The sequence below is a fragment of the Ursus americanus genome, chromosome 24 (genome assembly GCF_024610735.1).
Source record: "Ursus americanus isolate L20-20 chromosome 24, mUrsAme1.1.p, whole genome shotgun sequence".
Lineage (NCBI taxonomy): Eukaryota > Metazoa > Chordata > Mammalia > Carnivora > Ursidae > Ursus > Ursus americanus.
This window is the reverse complement of record NC_142150.1, coordinates 20,620,061-20,647,134: the sequence shown is the minus strand read 5'-3', so window position 1 is coordinate 20,647,134 and position 27,074 is coordinate 20,620,061. Positions and strand designations below refer to the sequence as shown.

Here is a 27,074-nt window from a genome sequence, read left to right as displayed (position 1 = left end):
TACGGATGTATTTTGACTTATTTACACACACAGCAAAAAGAAAAAAAAGGAAATAAACCAAAAGTAAACAGTAGATGAAAGTTATTTACACAGTTCTGAAATTTCTTCATAATTAACAAACTTTTAAATAGAAAACTAATTTTTAAAGATTCTTAGTTACAAAATAAAAAAATGGTAATACTCACAGGTTGTTCCACATACAGATTTTTCCTTTCCTTCCAGCAAGTCCCATAGGTGAATGGAAGCATGTTCATACTGCTCACTCAACCTTATAATAATAATTAAAAAGCTAATTAATTACCTCTTCATTGTCAAACGAATGTTCGTCAAGTCAACATTTAGAAGTTTCTACTATCAAATACCACTATACCTCAAGCTCATGTCCCGTTCAGGGTCTGCTAATTTGTAGAATTCATCCAACAATGACAATTCCTCTTCAGACAATATTGGCACTCCATTCAAACCTTGCTTCAGGTCAGTTCTCACCTCATCATCTCCCAATTTGTCCAAAACATACTGGAGCTCAAGTACAGTTTTTAAACGTTTTTGTTCTGCTTCTTCTCTCATAAGCTGCTCCCGACGCGCTGTCTTCTTTATTGTTTTCTGAATCTGAATAAAAATGTACGCTTAAGACATGGAAATGAATTTCACAAAATTCCTAATTTAGTTCAACCAATTTCAGGTCCAATATAAGTAAGACATATTTTGCTCAATGAGTATGTGATCCTGATACACAAAACGATGATTCCCAAATTACAAATAAGAGTTTAATATTTAATACATCATGTGGTTTAAATAGTGGTTAGAAAATCAGAACACGGGGCGCCTGGGTGGCGCAGTCGTTAAGCGTCTGCCTTCGGCTCAGGGAGTGATCCCGGCGTTATGGGATCGAGCCCCACATCAGGCTCCTCTGCTGTGAGCCTGCTTCTTCCTCTCCCACTCCCCCTGCTTGTGTTCCCTCTCTCGCTGGCTGTCTCTCTCTGTCAAATACATAAATAAAATCTTTAAAAAAAAAAAAAGAAAAGAAAATCAGAACACACACGCACAAAAAAGAAAATCAGAACACATCTTCCCCTATAAAGTATAATACTACTGAAACGTTACCAATAAGAGGATATATTTGGGATTTGCTTCAAAATAATCTAGCTGATAGGGAACAAGGGAGTAGGTATGGGTATATGTGAAATAGGACTGCCCATGAGATGAAAACTGTAGAAGATGAGTATGGATACAGAGGTGTTCATTACATCCCTTTCTTTAGTTTTGCCACTTTTCATAATAAAAAGTATAAAAATTAAAATTTCTAATTAAGCCCGAGTCAACTAAAAAAGAAACCCAAACACAGCAACAATAAAAAATCTTACCTATATCCATCTCCTCTATGGGAAAATGGTCCAAATTTTTCACTGTAAATACCTACTATCGACTCACAAAGAGATGCTACAACCCACCACTGCCTTCCTCACCCCCAACAATTCAATGCTAATACTGTACTATCTCAACATACTGAAAAGAGTGACTATGGAGTGCCTGGCTGGCTCAGTCAGTAAAGCATGTGACTCTTGATCTCAGGGTCATGCGTTCTAGCCCCATGCTGGATATGGAACCTACTTAAAAACAGTAATAAATTAAAAAAGAAAAAGAAAAGAAACTGACTTGTTTTTAAGAATAAGGAGAAAAAGAAGGTGGCAATAGAAGAAAGATATATGCTAAGTATACACATATTTTTCCCCACTATTCTTTTCCTTCTGCTAGTCTTTTACTCTCCTGGGAAGGTAAAGGGAAAGCATCAACCAAACTCAAATAGGTCTCTCTTTGTTCATGCACAGTGTCGGTTTGGGGCAAAGAAAGGTTACTCTTTTCAAGAGCCATAAAAGCATTTTCCGTCCCACCTTCTCCCCTTTCTCAAGCCTCGCTAAGATAACTGAGACAAAGAAAACCAAATAAAGACATATGAAATGTATAATAAATGGAGAAATGGGGAAGAGAGACCTAAGAGAACAATGAAGTCTGCAATAAGACAAATCTGTGATGGCAGCAGAGAGGGTAGCAGATTAAACGATATTTAGCAATAAATAGCAAGTGAATACTGCATACGAACACAAGAGATGAAATCTAAGTTAGGGCAGTACAGAAAGCTTTTAAGGAGAAAGTGACATCTACTCTTAAATAGATGAGCTTTCAGTCTCACTGGGGAGCAGGGGCTGGGGGTGTGTGTGTAATTTTAGGGTAGAGAGGCAGCCAGTAGCCAGAGGCAGGAAATATTATAGGAAGAGAGGCAGGAATGTGAAATAAGTCAAAGTAAAAGATAAAGAATGCCACTTTGGATAAAATGAGCAATTCAAGTAAGAAAGAATATGAAAACTCGAAAAGGTAGGCTGGAGCTAGGTTAGAGAACTCTTTTTTTTTAATTTGAGAGACAGAGAGGGAGCACAAGCAGGGGGGAGAGGGAAAAGCAGGCTCCCCACGGAGCCAGGAACTGGACATGGGACTCGATCCCAGGACCCCGGGGTCATGACCCAAGCCAAAGGCAGACGCTTAACCAACTGAGCCACCCAGGCGCCCCAAGAACTCTTGAATGCAAAACAAAAAAGGCGTTTAACAATTGTGGGGAAATGCAATAAGGGATCAAAGTTCAATAAAAAGACTGCCAATGAATTTAAATGCCCAGTGAAAAGTTCCTGAAAACATCAGTGTTAAAAATAGAAGCAAAGGAGAATACAAGTATTGTCACTTACACAGTGTTAGTAGCTTAAGAAATAGACTGATTCTATTTACTAAACTGTATAGCAATCCTACTTCTATGGTCCATATTTTTTTAAAGAAATCAGAAAAAGAAATTGGCCAGAATTCATCAAGCCTGAGGCTCTGACCTAGGTGAAATGGGACAATTCCCTAGTTGGATATAAATTAAGTTTCCTTTATTCCATCTTGAGGGATATCATCAATATGTTCCACCTCTAATCAAATTTAGTAAGTAATAATATTAAGTGCATGAAATATATTAGCCATGATATACTGTTCCAAGCACAACCCTGTAATGAGGTAGGGACCATTACTATCGCCACTTTCCAGATTAGAAAACAGAAGCAGTTTGACAGCCTCTCTCCTCTCCCTGCTTCTCTTTTGACACTACTGGTTCTGTTTCTCTGGAAAACCCTGAATGATATAGGGACAGACAAGTTCAGTAACTCAAAATCCTACAACTATTACGTAAAAGTGGTAGAATGAAGATTCAAACGAGTCTGGTTCCAGAATCAGAACTTTTTATCTCTGTACTGCAATGTCTCTCATCACATAATAAATGGTTTTGTTTATTCATTTAACCAAATTGAGGCAACTTTGTATTTAATGCTGTTAACCTTTCTCCAAATAAGCTAACCCTAATTCAAAAGAATATGAATTTTCTGGTCTCCACTTTCAACAAATTATTTGACTTTGCTTGTATTTAATTTTTGTCCTATTCCCAAAGACTTCTATCACATCAAAAGATGTATGGGAAAAACACACCACTTTGTTGGATCATGAGTTGATACAAGAGCAATGTATCCCAGTCTGCCACATTCCTTAATATCCCTAACGGAGACCGTGATTACCAAATACAAAAACAAGACTCTATTTTCTGACGGTTAATAGAATTGTAAGATGGTCATGAGGCATAAAGGAATATATGGAAAATAAATGTTCATATACAAGGAATATATAGAAAATAAATGTGTATGTATATATAGAGAGAAGTTAATTATTTTTGAACAATGAGATCTTTAGGGTAACTACTATATTAAGTTTGTCATAGCTGAAACCTCGGTTCTCAGGCATTTTTCAGGTGTTACATTAAACTTTACAGAATTGGAAAGCATCTTAGGTATAACTGAATGCAATCCTCTCAACTTGCAGAGAGCTTATCAATGGTAATGCAAGGACTGAAACCCAATGAAACAAGAAAATTTTCTGCCTTCCTTATTTTTAATATTTCATAAACATATATAGTCTTTTACTTACATCCTGACTTAATGCCATGAAACTCCTCTGTAATTCTTTTGCAAACTCCAAGTTATTTGTGACTTCCTGGTACTTAGATACGGCATCCTAAAATAACAAAGACAAAACCCAACTTTACTAAAACATAAAGAACCACAAATTAATTTTCTTATTAAAAACAGCAAACATATAGTCTTTAATAAAATGTAGCATCTTTACCAGCTGATCTTGATTAAGCCTTTCCCCTTTGTTCATTCGTTCCTGGTAGTCATCAAGCTTGCCCTATGTTAAAAGAAAAAACAAAAAACAAAAACAGAATTATGCCCCACATTAAAGTATATACCAACCTAACCATGCTGAAATACAAACCATACAATCCTCTAAGTTTGTCTCAAATCTTGCCCTAAAGATACCTTTTAGTTCATTTCAGTTAAAGTTAGTGCATAAAATAAGTTAGTTTAATAAACAGTGAGCTAAAAAATGAATGTAGACACTCCAGCCCCTGTGAATGATACCGCATTTTGTACTACAAGCCAATGACAGGACACAACATTGCTTATTCTTTAGGTTTCTCGAAAAAGAGGCATCAGATGGCCTACACAAATGGTTCCTACCCACATGAGGGCCACAATTTGGTTACAATCCTACTTATAAAGGAGTATATCAGACATTTTATAGTGCTGAATTCTCTCCTGTCCTTTGCCAAAGAATTCATGTGGCTAAGTGATATAAAAAGAGTGTATTTTTCCTGAATAGACCCAAGTGCATGTTATCTTTGATGTGCTTCATCCACTCCTTTTGAACAACACGATGCTTCAGCTATCACATCACCTACGGATACTGTGCTGGTCAACAGCTTCACTTTATTCTCTCACAAATGGGATTAAATGTGTGATAGTGGGAACAGAAAATTAACCTCTGGTTTAAGTCATCTTTATTTTCACCAAAATGAAAACTTCGGCAGTTTCCCAGGCTACTACTATTTGATAAGACCCCAAAGAAAAGATATCCAGGTAATGCAAAAGTCAAGAATTGAGATATTGTTTTAAAGGTCAGAGGAGAGGGAGTAAATAGAAACCTGAATTAAGGGGGAGAATTTTTTTTAAGAGGGGGGAGGGACAGATGAAGAGAGAGGAAGAATCTTAAGCCAACTCCACACCCAGCATGGAGCCTGACATGGGGCTCAATTTCACAACCCTGAGATCATTACTTGAGCTGAAATCAAGAGTTGGACACTTAACCGACTCAGCCACCCAGGCAACCTAAGGGGGGAAAATACTGTTAATTAATATAATCACAATAAATTATGAACATATATTGTTCCTAACCCTTAGCAAAACTAAAAATTAACCATGAAATAAAATACAAAATCTAACAAAATACACTCAAGGTCAAAGAAACAAGTTTAAAAATAATACTAATTAGTTTAGGTCAAATGATCCATTTTCTTTGTACCAGAAACATTAGTCAACTTGCATAACCATTCCACCCTAATTAAAAAGCCTAACTGGATGCCTGGATGTCTCAGTTGGTTAAGCATCTGCCATTGGCTCAGGTCATGATCCTGGAGGTCCTGGTATCACGCCCCATGTCGGGCTCCCAGAAGAGTGGGGAGCCTGCTTCTCCCTCTCCCTCTGCCCCTCCCCCTGCTTGTTCTCGCTCGCTCTCTCTCAAATAAATAAATAAATAAATAAAATCTTAAAAAAAAAAAAAGTCGTAACAATTCCTTAGTTATTTTATAGGTAAATAAAACCAAGATAAACATTAAAACATTAAAGGCTGATGAAAGCATCCAATTGTATTCTTAGGTGGATTATTTCACACAATAACCTCCAGCTGGAAAGGTATAAAATTTGTCTATGGTTGAAAAATGAAAGCAGGCCCAATTCCAGGTACAAAAGGTATGTTCAACTGCCTCTGGACACTCTTTGAGGATGAATAAAGGTAATCCCTTCTCTTTTTCAAAAGGGTAGGCTACTTTTCTTTTAAGAAATAAAAAAAACCAAACAAGATTTGCTTTTAATGACGACGACTTAGGGTATAATAATACTTTATTATAGTCAGGATTCCTCTATTTAGAAATATGCAGATAACAGAAGATATGAGAATGGAAAGAGAGCCCGAAATGTAGTGCTAAGTAAAAATTACAGTAAAAATTACAGTAAAAATTCTGAATACATTACTAGGCAAAAGAAAAACTGCTATTAGTTTATACCTGGCATTTATTATCTTCCCTTTTTATACATTTTTCAAAGAAGCTGTTGGTAAATCTGAAGTAACAGAGTTGAGTATACTACGTATCGCTAATACGGTAGAGTTTTACAAATACCTAGCTTAGCTTTATCATTTAATGTCTTAAGAACTTAAAACATACATGTCAATTAAAATGGATCTCAAATCAAATTCCTAAAAAAATGTATATACATAAAGATACATATGAAAAGTTTTTTTAATGTTAAGAATGGTACTTGAGTGGTAGAATTATAGGTGGAACTTTTTTCCTTTTGCTTTGTTTTGTACATTTAGATATTCTGCAATAAACACAGTTAAAATTAAAAATTATATTAATTTAATTAATTAATTAAAATGTCATGTTATACAAGATAAGAAGAATGACAGATTTCAGTATACTGCCAGGACTTTAACCTATAATAATCCTTGAATATGAATCTATACTATCCTATACCAGGACAAGCTATCCTAAAGCAGAAAAACTCCAATTTTCTACACGATTAACAAATTTAATATTCAACCAAACCCAAAACTCTCTGGCAGATTACATTTTCCAAAGACGGCTACATCTACGGTTCTACATACTCTTTTACCATGTGACCCTGGCCCTGTCCCATGTAGAAGTAGTCCAATTCCCCTGCCACTGTATTAAGTGGGCTTCTACCAACAGAGTACAGTGGAAGCGATCCTGTAAACTTCCAAGGCTGTATCCTAAAAGCAACGTACCGCTGTCCTGTTTGCTAGTCATTAACAACACTCATATTTGGAGCCCCAAGCTATTCCATAAGAAGTCCAATAACCCTGAGGTTGCCATGCTATGAGGAAGCCAAGCCATGAAGAGGTCTTATATAAGAATTCTGATCAGCAATCCTAGTGTTAAGAGTCATTCTAACCTAGGCATCAGACATGTGAGTGAACAAGCCTTAGTCTTCCCAGCTGAGCCCTCAGGAATCACAGAGCAGAGACACCAACCCCACTGTGTGCCCTGTCTGAATCCCTGACAGGCAGAATCTGTGTGCATCATAAAATGGAGTAAGTTTTGGGAGTAATCTATCACAGAGGAGTAACTGGAAAAACATTAAAAGGGAAAACAAAGATCTGTTTCATTAAAACTCCTACATCTATTTCTTTTGATTTCTATATTGCTATAACAGGTTTCAAATTTTTCAATCCACAATAATTTAAGAGCCATAGTTTTTAAAGGGAAGACTGCCACTGCCACAAGAAATGACAGTTAACTGTGACAGAAGAAACATGTTAAAAAATCATGATGTAGGGGCGCCTGGGTGGCACAGCAGTTAAGCGTCTGCCTTCGGCTCAGGGTGTGATCCCGGCATTATGGGATCGAGCCCCACATCAGGCTCTTCCGCTATGAGCCTGCTTCTTCCTCTCCCACTCCCCCTGCTTGTGTTCCCTCTCTCGCTGGCTGTCTATATCTCTGTCGAATAAATAAAATCTTAAAAAAAAAAAATCATGATGTAACTGAAAAATCTCAAGGATCTTTAACAGAGTATTTTCAAAAGCTGACCACAGTTCTTTATGCCTGGTGAGTTGAATTACTGTAGCTTTAGTGATGCAATCAAAATATGTCATTAATTACATAAATGGAAACTACAGGTCTTTTATAATTTTTCTAACCATAATAAAACAAAAGTTTCATTATAGCTTCACATTTGTTCCTCTATAGCCATTAACACCTGCTATACTACCGTTATAAATATCCTGTCCCCTTGTCCTGGCCCAATCTTCAAAAAACCAAGATGCTGAGTCTGGTCAAAGTTCCTAATAAATAGCCCTCATTTGAGGAAACTAAAACTTACTAAGACTGCAGGGACAATTAAAAAACTGTTCTACATTAAAGAGCACTAGGTTTTTTTTTGGGGGGGGGGGGTTGTTCTTTATCAGTATCCTACAGGATCTTCTGGCTGCTTGGGTGTATAAGACTTTATCACCATGGAATTTGAACTAAGGGGGATCTCTGTTGCCTATTACACATAATTAGATCTGTACATAGCAGAGATCCTGTATTGATCTACAAGTCAGTGATTTTCAAAGTATGGTCTCCAAAACGGCAGTAATCAGCACCCGCTAGGAACTTGTTAGAAATGTAAATTCTCAAGGTGCCTGGATGGCCTGGCTCAGTAGGTGGAGCATGAGACTCTTGATCTTGGGGTTTTGAGTTCGAACCCCATTGGGTATAGAGATCACTTAAAAAAAATTAAATCAAGAAAAAGAAAGAAAGAAAAAGAAAGAAAGAAAGAAAGAAAGAAAGAAAGAAAGAAAGAGAAAGAAAGAAAGAAAGAAAGAAAGAAAGAAAGAAAGAAAGAAAGAAAGAAAGAAAAATGTATTCTCAGGCACCACCCCAGGTGCCTCTGGGGGTGGGACCCAGCAATCTGTGCTTTTTTTGCCAAGCCCTCTGGGCGATTCTAATGTGTGCTTAAGTTCAACTCACCCAGATCAAACACACTGTAATTCTCTTGTAATAATCCAGTAGAATACAGATGTAAGAAATTATTTTGAATCAAACATCTGATACAAATTGTGACCATAAAGATCACTATATGTTAGCCTCAATTTGGTTACATAAAGGTTTAGCTTTAAACAAATTCAGAAAACTTGTTGAATGATGGTTTTCTAAACCAGCTTATAAATCTATTTAACCTAGTCATTTACATAAGGTCCATTTATGATCTGAACACTGAAGGATTACCATCTTCCATTCACAGCAGTACTACTTTTACTAAATTGTGCACTGTCCAGAAGTTCAGAGCACTTTATAATTAAACTCACTGGTGAGTGCCAAATTTCACACTAACAACAGAACACCTCTTAGGACAATCAATTGGTCTAATTTTCTGCCTTTCAAAATGAGGGCGGCTTCCAATCCCCGCTCACTCCTAAGTAATTTTTAGAGATTAAAAAAAAAAAGACCTGGTATCTACACTAGTCCCAAGGGTAGATAACTCGAAGACAAATGACACTATCGTAGCTGGCTTCATTCCTATTGTCACATCCCATTCAAATAGCTTAAAGTCCAAGCAGAAAAACTCTTCATTTAGGGTTAAATTTACAGTATGAACTAAATCAATATGTAAATAACTTGCTTTTCACAATGACTGATCCAACATTAACTCCAATGAGCGCAAAGTGGCAAGTACAGAAGCAAAGGGCTCCAGACAAACACAGCTTTTTCCTTCCCTAAGCTAGAACATGGCTACCTAACACCTAGTACTAACAAGCTGGTCAATTACTCATAGCATCCATATAAAATGAATATTAAGTATCTTTTCTGGAAAATGGAGCTGTTTTCCTAGCATAAAAAGGTACTTTATCAGAAAGCCTGGTAACACTGGTAACAAAAACCTGTCCTCTGAGATTCTACCTTGAAATTCGATTTAGGGTTCCTTTGCAAACTCCTGAGCATGCTGAGAGTATTAAACATTCATTTATAGCACCACATGAGGAAGATAAAAATCAGGCCATTTCTCAGATTATCCAGTCTCTAAAGGGGAACCACAGGATAGAGATATGACTATACCCAATAAATGTCAAAAGACAGTATGTGGGGGCACCTGGGTGGCTCAGTCAGTTGGGTGTCTGCCTTCAGCTCAGGTTAGGATCCCAGGGTCCTCCAGGATCAAGCCCTGCTTCAGGCTCCCTGCTGGATGGGGAGTCTGCTTCTCTCTCTTCCTCTGCCCCTCCCTGTTTCTGCCCGTGCACTCTAAAATCTCAAAAAAAAAAAAAAAAAAAAAAAAGACAACATGGTCCTAAGAAATAATTACCCCAAGAAGTACTGCCCAGTCCCACCCTATCTCCTGTCTGTAGACAGTATTCACTATGTGACATTCAAATTTAAAATATCAGGCAGCTAACCCTATCAGCAAGGGCTATTATCAATCATATTCACCTAACTAGAACCTGAAAGACAGGGCAGTTAATAACTTGCCTAAGGTCATCAATCTTAGAAAAATCATCTGTGCCTCAATATGTTCCTCCTTTATGTCACTCTGGATTCTAGCCACTGCTACATTTCATTTTTACCCTGCTGTTTTCCTCCCTTCCTTTCTCCAGAGTAGTATTATGTTACTGAATCGCAGTACAACTAGATCTCCCATTCTTCCCAAAGATTTTTTCATGACCACAAAAGTTACTTTACTGAAATATCTTTTTAAAAATTCAGGACAGTGCAATGAGGGTACCAGAAGATAAATATCCAAAATAGCTATCCTCCTGAGCTTTCCTTCCTTCCTCTTACATCCGAAAACTTCCATAAATGAATAAAGAAAACATTTTAAAATTACATAATGAAAAAGAAATAGCAAAAGAGACTCCAAAAAACTAAAAATCTTTAACTACACAATTATAAATAGTCACAACAAAAAAGAGTAGGAGGGGACAACATCTGAAAAAACTAGCTTGGCTGTCCAAGAAACTATGTAAACCTCTGGTCTCAATTAAAGAGATCTCCAAACTGAAACAGAAAAGTTAAAAATGAAGCCTAAAATAACAATAATAAGAGCACCTATCTATAAGTTATTTTGTGTCTCCAGGCCAAATAAATCACTTCTACAGTACTGAAAACCTATAGAAAGAAAAATACAAAACGCAAAAGATAAGGATTCCTTTTCTTCTCAACTTTCCATAATCTTCAGCGGCCTTTCCAGATACTATTTCAAGTCTCCAATCCCTATATTCCCTGTTCTTCACCTAGAAATATCAATTCTGACTTTGCCCACATAATGGCAGGCAGCTGACTGCGTCCTGTTCACCCTCCAGGTGACAACTGACAATTAGTTACTAGTAAAATTCATAGGAGACAGGAAAGATATTAAGAAACAAAAGTTTCCAACGATAAAAAAGAGGGCAGAGAGAACATATACTACAATCCATGGATGATCTGTAACAGCTCTTCAAATGCTGGAAGCCTTCTCACATTGTAGAAGTCTGAGCTGCTCCAGAAAACAAAGTTAGTATTAAATATTGTGGGGAGCAGGGGAAGGGTGGGTTGAGAGGTGACTCTAACATTAAGATCTTAAAGAATTGTCCAATAATGAAACAGATTGAGAAATGAGCATTCTACCAGGCCCTATAGGACTGATTAATGCAGAAACTGAGTGAATACTTGTCAACAATGCAGGATTTCTTAAACATTAAGAGAGAACGCTAAATTAGAGGTTATCTAAGATCCCACTGTAAGATAGTTTTTCAAGCAAAAAAGTAACCAGGAGTCTAATCTGGTTAAGACTTTTGTCCCACTGAAAAGGAAAAAAAAAAAAAAAAGGTAAAAGGTAATCCTGTAAAATTCCTTATTCCTTGTCCATGGCTATAATTATGTGGTAAAGTCTGAATGAATGGAAGCAGCTGACTCTAGTAGGAAAACAAGAAAGTATAATGTTGAAGAGTTCCAGAATCAGCTACTTTGAATTATTTTCTTAAGAAGTCTAAAGCTTGTACATTTGAAAACCAAATGATTACTGACAATCTCAATTAATATCTTTTGAACTATTGGTTGCTTTAACCAAACTACTCATTAGGATGATTTTATACACTCTGTTGAGAACTCTACGTAAAAAGATGAGAACTGTAATTCATTTAAAATGGAGACCAAAAGGTTTTTTCAATGATTAAAGTATATTTCAGTTACTTCTATGTCTGGATAACAATATTAAGGGGAGTACAGTGAAATTTCTAATAATTTATAATGGTTCAAATACCAAGAATGATCTATGTCCCCCTTCCTAAGACTATTTACAAATCATGCTTATTGTACCAAGATTTTAAAATGTGCTCTAGTTGCCTACTCATCAATGCTACTCACTTAAAAAATAAATCAAAAGAAAAGAAAATTCTCCAGGAAAAATTCCATTTCAGTAAAAACACTGCAGTAAATAGCTCTGCACAAAAAGCATTTTCTCCCTCATGGATTACTCCATCCTAATAGGGTTTTGTTGATGAAGCTACAAATATTTCTATATGATTCAGTTGAACTAACAAATATTTATTTAGCATTTACCACCCATAAGGCACCGTGTGATATCATTTATAATCTCTGCCCCAGAGGAGCTCAACTACCTATTTAGAAAAACACAAAAGGTAAGAACATAAAACAATATAAAAATGTCAAGGAAGTACAGAGATAATAGATAGTACAGGACATTAAAGGAAACAGACTACTTCAGCTGAGCATGGCCAAGAAGCACACCTTCCCTTTTCCTCAGGAAGTATGAATTCTGAACTCTGCCCTATAGTCTCCTTCATGTATGTTTTTACACTCATACTCTATCCAACAAAAGCACCGGTGTAGCTAGTGGGAGAAATAAAGAAATGAACAGACGCCAAGGAATTTACAATTCCAACTTTGCTGAATGTCTCTTCTGGTGCGCCTCTCATCCTTCTCTACTGCTTACATACAATTCATTGCCCCCAGAAAATGGGAACAATTACTAAAAAATACCCAGAAGCCTGGAATACAAGAATTAAGATGGAAAGGTTGACACACCTCCTACTTCCTCCTACTGGTAATGCTTTTCCCAAATTATCTGGTCTACAGCATACCAAGCCTGAGTCAAGAGGAGCAAATGTGGGCTTGGGGCTTACATACACATAAAGCGACACTTCAGAATTTAAGCTTTAAAAGTTCATTTCGTTACAACAATACAGATGTCCCAATGATACCTGATACAATGGGACTTTACCTATACTGTTATTCTCAAGACCCCATCACCTGAACAGCCTACAAACACAAATTTAACAAGATAGTAATAAAGGTTTACAATGAAGAAATAAAAAGCTTTGTCCTTTTGCTTTCAGCTTTTTAAAACAGAGGAATTCTAATTAAAAGATTTAAAGTGAAAAGCCTCACTTGGTTCTAAAGGACCAGCTTAAACATGAAAAATTACTCATGTTGCAGAACATTACAAATTCTAATCACCCCCATAATACAAGAGACCTTGGAATTCACTCATTCCAAACCGGGTCATTTTACCTGAGCATCTCAATTTACTCTCCTGTAAAATGAATTCAACCAAATCCTAAAATGACTTTAAGATCTTAAGATATCTTAGATTCTATTACCAATACAGTAATAAAATTAACAGCATGTTGTTATAATTTTAACATTTAAAAATATTTAATTTTTTTAAAGATGAAATCGTACTAATCCTCCTAAATGTAAACTAAACATTAAGTACATAAAATTATGACAGATTGTATGTTTAATCTCTAAGTCACACGAAATGTATTCAGACAGAAATACTTGCCACATAGGAATTATCTAGAGTAAAATAACATGCTCAGGTTAAGCCAATTCATCCTCATTACAATACCTGGGATTCTACTCTCATGTAAAAAAAAAAACCCATGTTATCACATGAGGAAATTCACATCTTTTCCTTCTTAAATTCAAATTTTAAATACTTCTCTCTCCCTCCCTCTCTCTCTGTCTGTCTCTCTCACACACACACACACACACACACACACCACACCCAGGCAGGCAGAGAGAAACAAACGAAGCATTAGAAATGCTTTTTTTTCCTGTGACAAGGTGAATGCAAAACAAAGTAATCTTGCCCTCTGCATTGCAGAGAAATAGTTCATGCAACCAATGTTCTGTAGAAGCGAATACATCAGAGATTTTTAACTCTGTCAAGAAAAACTTCAGATGTTAGCCCCAAGAAAGATTTTACTTACAAAACCATTAAGAATGCTTTTATTTCAAAATACTTAAAGAAATTCTGTACAACAGCTGCACTGAATATTCTGAGTAGAGGCACACTGCAGTGCTCTGTAAAGAAATGTTATCTTCTCTAACAACGACAGCATCCTTTTTCAGTATATTAACTGAAAAGATATAAAGAGCAAAAAGACTTTAGGGAGTAGTATGAAAACCAGTAAGTACACTTTGGCTATCACTTCTGGTCACATATTGGTTACAAAGCTGCCAGACTGTCTTGCAAGAGAACACTTGGTTAATCTTTCACCTACCAAATTCACTAGTGTGATTTCATATTTCTAAAAAGCATAAAAATTTTAAATGTCATCTATTAAAACATCCTTTATTCTACATTAAACTGATTACGTCTTCCATATAAATGAGCTCTCTCTTCAGTTAATATTAAGGCTTTGTTCTACCATCTTGCATAGCCTAGAGCCCAGTTCCACAACAAACTGATGAAGAAAACTAGGCACTCAACTGATTATTACTTATAAAAGCTAAAAGATCTGTAAATGGAGTTTTGAACTTCATTCTTCCGATTATAGCTGCATTTCTTCTCTTTGCTAAACACACACCTAGTTTTATTAGCCCAAATTTCAAAAACTACCAGGCCATTTAGTTGCATTACATAATAGGATCATATTTCATTAATGTTAAGCATGCATTTTCACTGAACAGACGCTTAGCTTTCCAATCATGGCTCAACTTACTAGAAAATTAACAAATAACTTTGTATTTTAAATGAAGTGTAATAAAATTATTGCAATTCTCCAAGTCTTAAAGTAAGTAATACTATATATCTTGGTAGTAATTTTGGTCAGGATACTTGATTTCAGAATCCATTAAAAATGATCTTGTCCAGAAGACTCTCATGAATAGTCAAGTCTGAAATACAGCTCAAATATAAGTTGCTAAGTGGACTGAAGTAAAAAGAAATCCAGTTATAAATATCTTACTTTACTGCATAAGGATTTCTACAAAGGTTCAAAACTGATTTGTAAAGTAAATCCTATTTTAGGTGTATCAGAAATGCTCACTCACTACTGAAAAATCACAGTTAAATCCTTTCATACAGTAAATCATCTAGATACAGAAAAAATATAATTTAAACTAGACACCAGATGTGTTTAGAGAAAAATCCAAACACCGTGAATTTCTCAAAAAGTAAAACTTAATTTCAATAGTAATTAAGTCACAACATCAGTACTGCCAACTTAACTATTTAACAAGTAGGTACCTCATTCTGTGATGTTATAAAAAAAAAAAGTTAACTGTAATTTGACCCTTCCACTAGCATCCAGAACACCGAGAAGACCGGAGGGGAAAAAAAGATATGAAATACTTTTGTTACTTTGTATAGTTTTTTCTCCACCAATACCAGGAACTTTTCAGTACTTACCAGCCTAGTCTATAATCTCTGTAATAACAGTTACATTACTTTCTCCTCTATGGGGGGGCTGAGGGGGCGGGTGTTAGGCTTTGTATATAATATAAATCCATACACATGAGTCAGGCCCTCATAGAGCTTATAAACTAAACTCCCCATACACATTTGGAGCACTAGACTCAGTCACCTCCCAGCTAAATTGGCTGCTAATCCAGTGCCTGACTTTACAGTAAGAACTTTGAAATTTTATTTTTGAGTCATTAAAATATAAATATCTACATTTAAGTGTCTATATTTACAATATTACATTGTTACTATTTATCTTTTGGTTCCTATTCTAAAAGAAAACAGGCATTTCCTAAGAATTTTGAAAATTAAACCACTTAGGTATCAACCAAATTGACATGATTGCTTATTGTCGTAAGAGGTTTTAAAAAGATACCTAAGTCTCAAGTTCAAATAGAGTAGCAAGAACTAAATCAGATGGCAGACTCAGAAGATACTGGCCTTGGGTATGCTTATTCCACTACATATTTAAATGTAGCAACTTTACAAGTGAAATACTTTTTATTGCTATTGATAAATCTAGTATTTCTATCATTTATAATAAACCACACTTGTTGTATCACCAAAAGGTAGACATCCACAAGTAGAGCATCTCTTGATTTCAAATAAAATCTAAGAAATTCAAGTAAAATTCCCAGTCGGAAAAATGAGACAGATTAGTTACCACGCCTAAAAATGTTCGTTTTAAAACTCCCAAAATATATAAAATAAATCATAGAACAAAGCAATTAAAGTAATTATGACCTACACCATTTTCTTCAAGTTATTTGTTATGGCCCAAATTTTAGCTAAATAGTCTCAACATCTTAAGTAACACTGTTAGGTGGGTGGCTAAATAAACATTCTTAAATGACTTCATCAAAATTCAAAATGATATAATAAATATATTTTACTAGAAGCAAACAAGAAGACGTTATTCAAGCAAAGTTATTTTTAAGGTAAAAGGCAAAAAGTTTGCACGATAGTCAGATGTAATTACCCCATTTTCTGTACTACTGATTTGCTCCTTCCTTTCCACCACCAGTCTTACTGAACGTTGAATTATTCACTCTACTGAGACCCTTTCTCTACATACATATACACCCACACATATATACACACTCACACATACACACACACACGTGTCGCTCTAAACAGAGTTGGTACACTGTCCTGCACTGAAAGCATAAAACAAAAGGCCTACTTGAAGATCAACCTCACGGTGTGACCTAGAATGGCCAGCTATTGAATCCAAAAAATTGTGGGTGTGGCTCGACTGTTTTTGGGGGGGGGGGGGGCGAGGAAGGCCAGCCGGGGCGGCTGCCTGGTCTGTGCCCTCCCCCTCTGCTTTCGCTTTGTGCTCACAATGCAGCTCCTGTAAAGCGCTTCCCTCTCCTCGCAGCCGCCGCCATGTTAGACGCTCTCTCCATGTGCCCAGAGACCTGGCGATCCCCTCGGTCTAACCCGGACCCACGCCCCCCAACGAATCTCAGTCGTGGCAGTCTCCCTCCCATCCCTCTATAGAGTCCCGGAGGAGCAAAGAGCCGCTGCAGAAAATCTTCTCGGGATCGAGTTGAGCGTGAGGCTCAGGGGGCACCTAGACAATTGAAACAAAGAAGGAAACGTGGGGGCGCCCATCAGACGGGGGCGGGGGGTGGGTAGCAAATCGAAGACCCACTCAAAAGGGGCCTGATAGAGAAGCAATTCTAGGTGAAGATCCCGAGAGGAGCGGAGACACTGAACAGGCCTCAGGTACACGGCAACGGAGCGGACCAGCCCCACGGCTACAGGACGTAGGGCCACCCCAACTCCACGAGGCGGTCCGTTGAGCCCTGAGGCCCCTCACCGGGACCCCTTTCATTTCTGCTGCTGGCCCTCCGTCAAAGAAATCGGGCCTCGGTGACGGAGCGAAGGGCATCACTCAGTTAAGTCTGGCGACAGGACAGGCCCCCGCCCTCACGCATCCCACTCCCAAAGGCCAGAAAGCCTGGCCCACCGCGGGAGGAGAGTAATAAGGCGGCCCGGGCGGGGGGGGGGAGCGCCGCGTCCGGGTCAGGTGACAAGCACCTCCCCTAGGAGCCCGTTTTCTGGGCTCCAAGCTCCGTTTACTGAGCAGGCCGGGCGTGGGGGGTGGGGGTGAGTGGAGGGGATGCGCCAGGGACGGGAAGAGGGCAGGCCACAGCAGTCAGGGTCGGAGCATCCAACCCTCCCGTCCCCGCCAACTCCTGGCACCTTTTTCTTCTCCAGGTTCCGAAGTTTCTTGTCGATCACCCCGAGGATCTGCTTCATGGCCTCGGTCTGGACAGCGCCGGTGCCGGTTGCGGGGTGCTGGGAAGCCGGCGCAGCTGCCCCGGCCCCCGCCGCTGCCTCATTCCCGGAGGAACCCGACGGGGGTGGCGGTCCGGACGACTTGCTGCCGCTTCCGCTGTGGCTGGTGGCCGAGGGCATCTTTAGACCGTGAGAGGAGAGAAGAAAAAGCGGGAGGAAGGAGGACAAGAGCGGCGAGTCAGGCGGCGGACGGGGCGAGACGCGGGACAAAACGCGCAGCGGGCGGGAGCCTGCGCGAGCGGGTGGGGGTGGGGATGAGGACGCGCGCGCGACCCGCCAGCGGGGCGCCCTGCCCGGCCTCGCGCCGCCCCCCGCCCCGCCCCTCCCCCGCGCGGGCCGCAGGCTCGGCCTACCGGCCCCGGGGTACCGAGGCTCGCGCCGGGGGCGGGGCCTCGCAGCGCCTGCCGCCAACGGCCAGTGCAACGGTCCCCGCCGGGGTGGGCCGGCACTCGTCGCCTGGCGAGGAAGGGAGGGAGGAGAGAGGTCGGGGCTAAGAGGCGGAGAAGGGTGGAGAAGGGCACTGGTAATGACTGGGGTGGGGGTTGGGGTGGGGGGAGGGGAGACTGGAGGAGCAAGCCCCTCGAGAAGGTCCAGCCGATCCGGAGGTAAAGGACACTCGGGGCAGCGGCCCTCTTTCCTGTCAGCGCCTCGGTCCGGGTGGCGCTCACCGTGCGCGCGCGGAGGCCGCTGGAGATCCCGAGTGGGCGGCTGAGGGGGCAAGGGTGGCTGTGCCTTCCGGGCAATGTCGTGCGCTCCGTGGGCGCAGGCCGCTTCGCCCTATCCCCGCTGCACCGAGAGCCGCTGCTTGTGAGGCGGAGAGCCGAGAGCGGGAGGGACTTAGCCAGCCGGCCCTCTGGGGCGGAGGGGGCGGGAGAAGCTGCGGGAGGGGGCCTTCGCGGCCGCTCGGGCTGCCCGGCGCGAACGCCTGCGGGGAAGCGCCCACCCGGCCTCCTACCGCGCCGCCCTAGCTCCTGTCCTTAGGGGGCGGCCGCTCAGCGCAGGTCCGGAGGGCCCCAGGGCGGGGGGGCTGCAGAAGCGGCGCCTAGAGTTTGGAGCGAAATCGAAGCTAGGGTCCTTCAGGCGAAGTCGCTTGACATCCAAATGGGGACAATAGGTGTCAAGCAGCTGGATCGGAGCTGGCGTCTGCCCTGTAAAGAGCCCTTATGGGGGGGCTGGGGCGGCAAAGGTTTCTGCAAGTAAGGGGTGCGTGGGGTGGGCGGTGCAATCCCAGCTTCTAGAATTCCTTCTGTATGCAGAGCAAGCAAACTCCCACACCCCAAAAGGTCTTTTGAAAAAAAGACAGTTCGCCGCTTTCCCCGCAAAACAATCACCCGGTACGTAACCTAGGAGTCCTCTGTAGAACGCGTTGGAAATGAGCAAGATGGGCGGCTTATTAAAAGTCTTAAAACTCTGGACTCGGGTTAAAAATAATCTATCTTAAGATGACACTTACCCGATAAGCCCGAGTATCACAAATTAGACTGTTTTCTTTTTGTTTCGGATTTACCTAATACTCTTAAGAGAATGTTGAATGAATACAAAACAAAAATATTCTGTTGCTCCAAGAGAATTATTCCAGTCCTGTAATTAAACTAGGGGCGGGGTGGGTGTGGACAGTGAACAGAAAATAAGCCAAGTGCTGGAAGAAAATGTATTAAAGGAACATAATCAGTGATTTCAGTCGCATAATGTATGACAGCAGTAAATGACCAATTTATAATTTGAATTCTCAGAAAAAGGATTTTGGGGGCGCCTGGGTGGCGCAGTCGTTAAGCATCTGCCTTCGGCTCAGGGCGTGATCCCGGAGTCCCGGGATCAAGCCCCACGTCAGGCTCCTCTGCTGGGAGCCTGCTTCTTCCTCTTCCACTCCCCCTGCTTGTGTTCCCTCTCTCGCTCGCTGTCTCTGTCAAATAAAGTCTTAAAAAAAAAAAAAAAAGGATTTTTGAAGAGGATTCTACCAAACCTACTGTTCCCTAGGGAATAAAATGAGTAATAGTGGCTGGTAACAGTGTATCCTGAGGGAGCCTAGTTTCCAGGCTCAAAGATATTCCAGTTAGCTGCAAAGTATGTTACCTATTCGTGCAAATATTTATTGAGCACCTTAATATGTGTTAGGAACTCTTAATGCTAGGGATTGTGAACAAAAAAAATATCTTTGTGGAATTTCATTTTAAGTGTGGAAAAGAAAAAATGTCAGATAGTGAAATGGTACAGAAGAAAAAAAACCAAAGGAGGTGGTCAGGAAAAGCCTTGCTGGCACTTGAGGCAAAATTGAAAGGCATGAGGCCAAGCAGTTATCTTGGAGGAAGAATTTTCCAGGTAGAGGGACATCCAAGTTTCAGGATCTGCGATGGGAGTGTGCTCGTGGGTTCAAGAAGAGCAAGCAGGCCACAGTGACTGAAGCAGAGAGTAGGAGACGAGGTCAAAGACAAAAAAGAGGTCCAGTGTTTTGAAGCCTGCCAGGCCATCGCAAGGACTTTGGCCTTTGCCAGTGAAATGGGGAGTCACCGCATACATAGTTTTAATTTTAAGCAGGGAGGTGACATGATCACCCTGGGTTTTAAAGAAGTCCTCTTGCAGCTTTGTAAAGAATTTACCATGTGTGTGGATTAGAGGTAAGAGGGAAAGTGGGGCAAGAGAAGCTGGGAGCCCAATGAGGAGGCTGTTGAAATAATATGGCCTAGAGATGGTGGTGGCCAAGGTCAGAGTGGTACAGTGAAGGTGGTGATGGGCGGGTGGATGCTTTGCATATTATAATAGCACCAACAGGATTTGCTAACAAATTGTAAGGTGTGAGAGAAGTCAAAATTGACCTAAGGTTATTGAAGCACCTGTACTGTGCTACACCTAGCGGTTACAAAGATGATTAGAATCCTTTAACCCCTTGCATTTCTTAGTATGCTCAGCCTGACCACTATCAGTATGATCTCAGGCCCTACCCGGGACCTGCTGTATTAATCTGCATTTTAACAAGATCCTCAGCTGATATACATGCACATTGAAGTTTGAAAAAAAAAATCACTGCTTTATTCCTTAGAATTTGACCAATGTCTTTTAAGATCAGACATGAAATATTCTACTAGATAAATTCTTCCCAGATCCACAGAAACTCCGGGGCTGGAGCCCAGCACTCAGTTTTTAATACCCCCTCCTGGTGATTCTAAACTATGGAAACCAATGATTTGGAGACCTCTAATGAATTCAGGTTTGAGCTGAAGAGGGCTTGTGAGAGGCCTCTTGTGCCTTTCATGGGCACCGTCATACTATAACAATTATAGGAGCATAAAGACCCACAGTCAGCTAAGTTAGGCTTTTCTTCAAAGAAAAAGAGAAGATTGTTGAGAGGGAGCGGAAAAGATGACAACACAGGTGACAAAGATTCTCACTCGGGGGGCCATCTCACAGCCCCAGTTTATCAAAATAGGCAAGGTTATGCTGCAGTAACAATCCTAAAAGGTCTGTGACAAAACGGAGGTCTACAAACTATAGTCCCAAGGCCAGGTGGCCTTTTGTTTTTGTAAAGCTTTTTTGGGGGGGATGCAGCCACATCCATTCATGTATATCTTTCCTATAGCTGCTTTCATGCCATAGCAGAGTTGAATAGTAACAGAAACAGTATGGTGTACAAAACCTAAAGTACTCATACTTTATGGAAGAAGCTTGCCAATCCTTTGCTAAAAAATGATACACATCCCCTGTCCTTCAGCAGAGGGCTATGTTCACAGTAGTCAGTGGATTCAAGCTGATGAAGAGACCATATCTTATGTGTTGCTGATTATTATAAGAAGTAGGGAGTATCGCTGGTCAAATACCCCAGACTCGCCACATGCGTGCTTACACCCCATTGGCCAGAAAGAGTCACATGATCCCACAACCAAGAGGTGCTATCCTATCAAATGCCTCCCCGGAAGCCAGATGAGCCAGAAAAATTTGGTGAATATGCATACCTGCCCATGCTCTCACTTCCTACAGTACAGTGATCCCAATCCCATTTCCTTGGTTTTCAGACATTTTCACAGTTGTGTGTTCAGGTCAGCAAGTCCAGGAGGAGCCATACATCTTAAGGCAAATCAGTGTCTTTAGTCTGACATACTCCCTAGTACAATGCCATGGCCCAGCAAACCAAATTTGTCTATTTCCTACTTGACAGGGGACTGAAGCTATGTTTAGGTGGACTTTTAATCCTTTACTGTTTGTGTTTTTGGGTTTTTTTAACCTTTTTTTCTAATCCAAAGCCATGCAGTAGCTTGGGGGCATTGTATCACTGAAGAAACAAGAAAAATTAAAGTATTTTCCCAGCAAACCAGTGGGAGAGCAGCATATATCTATACAGGCGTACCTTGGAAATACTGTGGGTTCAGTACCAGACCACTGCAATAAAGCAAATATTGCAATAAAGCAACTCAAATGAATTTTTTGGCTTCCCAGTGCATATAAAAGTTTTGTTTATACTGTAGTCTGTTAAGTGTGCTGTGATAGGTCTAAAACATAATGTATGTTCCTTAATTTAAAAATATTACCCAAAAATGCTAACCATCATCTGAGCTTTCAGCAAGTCATAATCACTAATCACAGAAAACCATAACAAGCATAATAATGATGAAAAAGTTTGAAATACTGAGAATTACCAAGATGTGACACAGACACAAGTGAGATGCTGTTTGCTTGACACAGGGTTGCCACAAACCTTCAATTTGTAAAAAACGTATCTGCAAAGCACAATAAAATGAGGTATGTCTGTAAATGGAAAACACTTTCTCCAAAAATGTTGGTTTTAAAGTTATATTCATTATTAACATATTTTGGGGGTGCCTGGGTGGCTCAGTCAGTTAAGCGGCTGCCTTCGGCTCAGGTCATGATCCCAGGGTCTGCATCAGGCTCCCCGCTCTTCTGCCCCTCCTCCCTGCTTGTGCTCTCTCTCTAAATCTTTTATTTATTTGAAAGAGAGAGAGCACAAGCAGGGAGGAGGGGCAGAGGGAGAGGGAGAAGCGGGCTCCCCACTGAGCAGGGAGGCTGATGCAGGGCTGGATCCCAGAACCCTGGGAATGTGACCTGAGCCGAAGGCAGCTGCTTAACTGACTGAGCCACCCAGGTGCCCCTAAATGGATAAAATCTTTTTTTTTAATTACATATTTTAACACAAATCTCCCAAGTTGATGTTCATTTCATTCATTAGATCACAGCACTCTGAAGTCTTCACAGGCAAGTGAAGTGAATAATTGAACTACTTATCCTGATCATTTTGGCAAAAAAGTCCAGCTGCTTCAACTTCAATCACCCAATAAACTATGCCAAGTTTATTTATGATAAGGAAAAAGAGGGGGACTTTCATCTGAATTATATTAACTATCTGTGTCAGATTGACAGAAACCTAGTCTAGGTATGAACTACACTGTTCACACAGCGAAGGCTTTTAAAGCCTCTTAAATTTGTTTTTCAGTCATTTTACTACAAGTGAGCTGTAAACACTGCTATAAAAATTTTTCCAGGGGCACCTGGGTGGCTCAGTGGCTAAGCATCTGCCTTCGGCTCAGGGGCGTGGGATCCAGCCCCGCATCGGGCTCCCTGCTTCACTGGGAGCCTGCTTCTTCCTCTCCCACTCCCCCTGCTTGTGTTCCCTCTCTCGCTGGCTGTGTCTCTCTGTCAAATAAATAAATAAAATCTTTAAAAAATTAAATTAAAAAAATAAAAAATTTTCCAGTTCTGCCCTTTAAAATGATAATTCGGTGTTGTAATTACTTGTCCATGTGTCCTTGAGTCCCCACTAGGCTCTGAGCCTTACAAGAGAAGGCAGTTGTTTTGTTTCTCATCTCTGCATTCTCAGAAGCAATAATATGCCTGGCACAAAAAAATTTTTTTTAAAGATTTTATTTATTTGAGAGGGAGAGAGAGAGAGAGATCAGGAGGGGCGAAAAGGGAGGGAGAAAGAATCTGAAGCAGACTCCACAGTGAGTGAGGAGCTGGACGTGGGGCTCAATCCCACGACCCTGAGATCATGATCTGAGCCCAAACCGGGAGTCAGATGCTCAACCGACTGGGCTACCCAGGTGTCCCCGGCACAAATGTTTTGTCAATATGGCCTACTGTATTAACATATCAGTACAGTATTGATACTATCGTTGGTCCATACTGCCTCTTACTGAGATAATATTCTTTTCCACTTACATTTTCATGTGTCCACCTTAATTTTAAGTTAATATCACTTTTAGAGATATGCTTCATATTTTGTAGAGGTACAATATGTTCAGAATAGTTTTATTGGATTTCACAAAATACTGTCATTTCTAATTGAACACTCTCAGAAGCTACACACTATTTTCAACATAAAAGGAAAAATACTTTGACCACAGGAATTGAAATGTTCCACAGAGTTACCATGTGAATTGTATGAATTGTACATTTTCTTCACTTAATGTTCTATTTCAATGGTTCTCAACCTGTGGCAATTTTGCTCCCCTGAGGACATTGGGCAATGTCTGGAGGTATTTTTAAGTTGTCACAACTTGCGGGGGGGGGGGGGTGCGGGGCAGGTGCTACTGACAACTAGTGGGTAGAGGCTAAGGATGCTTCTAAACATCCTGCAATTCACTAGACAACACAGAATTATCCAGACCAACATACTGATAATGCTGAAGTTGGGCAACTCTATTTTATGGGGCCAAAAATGTAGTCATTTGTTCCGGTACTTCACAAGTAAAAGCATTGAGATGACAATCATGGGGGGGGCAGTCTTTAGAAAGAAAACGTGCAAGGGGGCACCTGGGTGATTCCCAGGGATCCTGGGATCTAGCCCAGGATCAGGCTCCCTACTCAGCAGGGGAGTCTTCTTCTCCCTCTCCCTCTGCCCCTGCTCCTGTGCTCGCTCGCTCTCACTCTCTCTCTCAAAATCGTTTTTAAAAATTTAAAAAGAAGAAAGAAAATGTGCAAGACTGTAACACTGAACTATAAACAGATTATCATCTTGCATCTTGGCAACTGATGACCAATCATGATCTTTCTCAGGTTGTGTGTATATATATATATATATATATATATATATATATATATATACACACACACATTTCTCCCACTAATACTTATAGCCCACTGTAAACAATAATCTTCTGAGAAAATTTCCTCCAAAGTGACAACTTTAGAAGGAATAAAACTTTATGTATCTCAAAGTTACACACTAGGAGAATATAAGTGCAAAGGTAACTAGCTTATTCAGGATTGTTTCTACAATTGTTTAGGATATGTATTATTTCAAGAATGACTTTCCCACCTAACAGCAGAACTGCCCCTACATTAACAGTTTACCCTTCAGATGTTAATATCATTTTTTCTTCTTTTTGAGAGTCTGAGAACTTTATTTAAAGGTCTCCTAAGCATTCAATCACTAAATTAAAGACATGGAAAATGTTACTAAAAGATGCAGGTCCTCTGTTACTTTCTTCTTTTCTTGTATAAATTTCCAGTGAGTGGAGACTCTGCAAAGGGGAAAAGTATGGAAGCTTCCCCCCCCATAAGACTCCTGCTTTACCCGGTTTTTCTCAAAGTGGGCAAGGCCCACCACCTTCCAAATCACCAGAACCACTTGTGAGAATGAAGGTTTCTGAACTCCACCCCCAATATTGCGTCTATAGCCCAGAATCTGAGGCTTAGAAACGTGCATTTTAAAAACCACAAACTCCCCTTCGCACGTTCAAGTTTGTCAATCTCTGCTCCACAGAAGCCGCATACTTATTTTTGGCAGAATAAGTACCATAAATGTTCAAACAAAAATTTCTCTTCTCACGGTTACCCTCTTCTCTTTCTTCCTGGGAAGTGCTGTGAGGGATTCTCGAGTAGGGAATGTTGACAATCACCAGCTAGGTGGGAAAGGACCGAAACACGCGTTGCTGATTTGGGCAAGAGCAATCGGATTCCAAGATGGGAGAGAAAATGCTGAGAGAAACAGGCTGAGGGAAGAATTCAAGCAGAGCTGCGAAGGGGAGGTAGGGTAATGGAAAGAAAGGTGGCTCAGCAGATCTGTAGCGCCTACTAATAATGTGCATTATGCCTGGAAAGCTGATGGCTGAGAAAGAGGGGCAGGAGCGGAGCTAAAACGCCAGCAGGCTTCACGGTCACCTAGGGGGCTACTTAGGCCCCGCCCTCCCAGCTCGCTGGCCCCACCCCCCAGTGCCGGCAGGTGCAGGTCCAGCAGCCACAATTTACATTTCTGACAAGTCCTCCAGTGATGTGGGTACTGCTCGGCTGGGAACCACATCTTGAGAAGCGCAGGATTAGAGGAATTTTTTTAAGTTTGTTTGTTTGTTTTAAATCATTGGAGCAAGGGGAAAAAACTAAGGGGAAGACATTTTAAAAAGTAGTCTAAGGTGACAGTAGTATACTCTAATACCATGTTTCATGCATCTACTTTTTGCTTCGTATTTTCCTCTCCAAGAGACCAGAAGAGAAAAATAAAAGGGGACATTGATTGGGCCAGTCTTACTGGATTAAGACGTTGGTTGCTTCCAGAGGACAATGAGGGAAGGAACCAGCAAACTTTTGCCTATGTTCTTCTTGTCTAAACCGAATGCCTGTGGCACCCCTGTCCTTCTGCACGAGCATATTCCTTGACATTCTTTGGAGTTAAAGCTGGTGACACTTCTCATGAATGCTATGCTAACATCCACCTGAAGATGGTAGAGGCCAGTTATTTAGGATGGCGTGGGCTGGTTCGATGAGAGAAAAAAAAGAGGTAATAATACAGGAATAAAATACAGATCATAATTAAATATACAGTTGATCCTTGAGCAAGGTGGGAGTTTGGGATGCTGACACCCTTCCCTGCATTGCCGAAAATCTGTGTAGATGGGGGCGCCTGGGTAGCTCAGTTGGTTAAGTATCTGCCTTTGGCTCAGGTCCTGATCAGAGGGTCCTGAGATCGAGCCCCTCATCGGGCTCCCTGCTCAGCGGGGAGCCTGCTTCTCCCTCTCCCTCTGCCTGCCGCTCCCCCTGCTTGTGCTCTCTATCAAATAAATAAATGCAATCTTAAAAAAGAAAAGAAAATCTGTGTATAACTTTTGACCCTCCCAAAGCTTAGCTACTACTAACCTGTTGACAGGAGGCCCTACGGATAACATAAACAGTTGGTTAGCACATATTTTGTCTATTATATGTATTATATACTACATTTTTACAATAAAGCAAGCTAGAAAAACAGAAAATGGTATTAAGCAAATCATAAGAAAAACACATTGACATTATTGCACTATATATTTATTGAAAAAATATGCTTTTAAGTGGGGCATTCCCCCCCCCCCCCGCCATGGTTCAAACCCCTTGTCCAAGGGTCACCTGTATTTTTTAAACCTTTGTTTTCTTGAAGTTACAGGAGTAATACAAGCAAATAGTTCAGGTAAG

At 40.5% G+C, this 27,074-nt stretch overlaps 1 protein-coding gene across 2 annotated transcripts in view; it reads right to left on the bottom strand.

Annotated features, from left to right (window-relative positions):
• Window positions 1-18,540, bottom strand: part of CAPRIN1 (cell cycle associated protein 1) — a 36,933-nt gene extending 18,393 nt beyond the window's left edge. Inside the window, exons 1-6 of one of the 2 annotated variants that reach the window (XM_045808517.2) lie at window positions 18,356-18,540; window positions 17,592-17,807; window positions 4,201-4,263; window positions 4,003-4,089; window positions 371-609; window positions 186-268 (exon numbers count right to left, since the gene is read on the bottom strand). In XM_045808517.2, the coding sequence (XP_045664473.1) occupies window positions 186-268; window positions 371-609; window positions 4,003-4,089; window positions 4,201-4,263; window positions 17,592-17,807 (688 nt within the window). In that variant the 5' untranslated portion in view covers window positions 18,356-18,540. The remainder of the gene's footprint in view (window positions 1-185; window positions 269-370; window positions 610-4,002; window positions 4,090-4,200; window positions 4,264-17,591; window positions 17,808-18,355) is intronic. The other variant, XM_045808518.2, reaches the window with a different exon arrangement.
• Window positions 18,541-27,074: the final 8,534 nt, after the last annotated feature.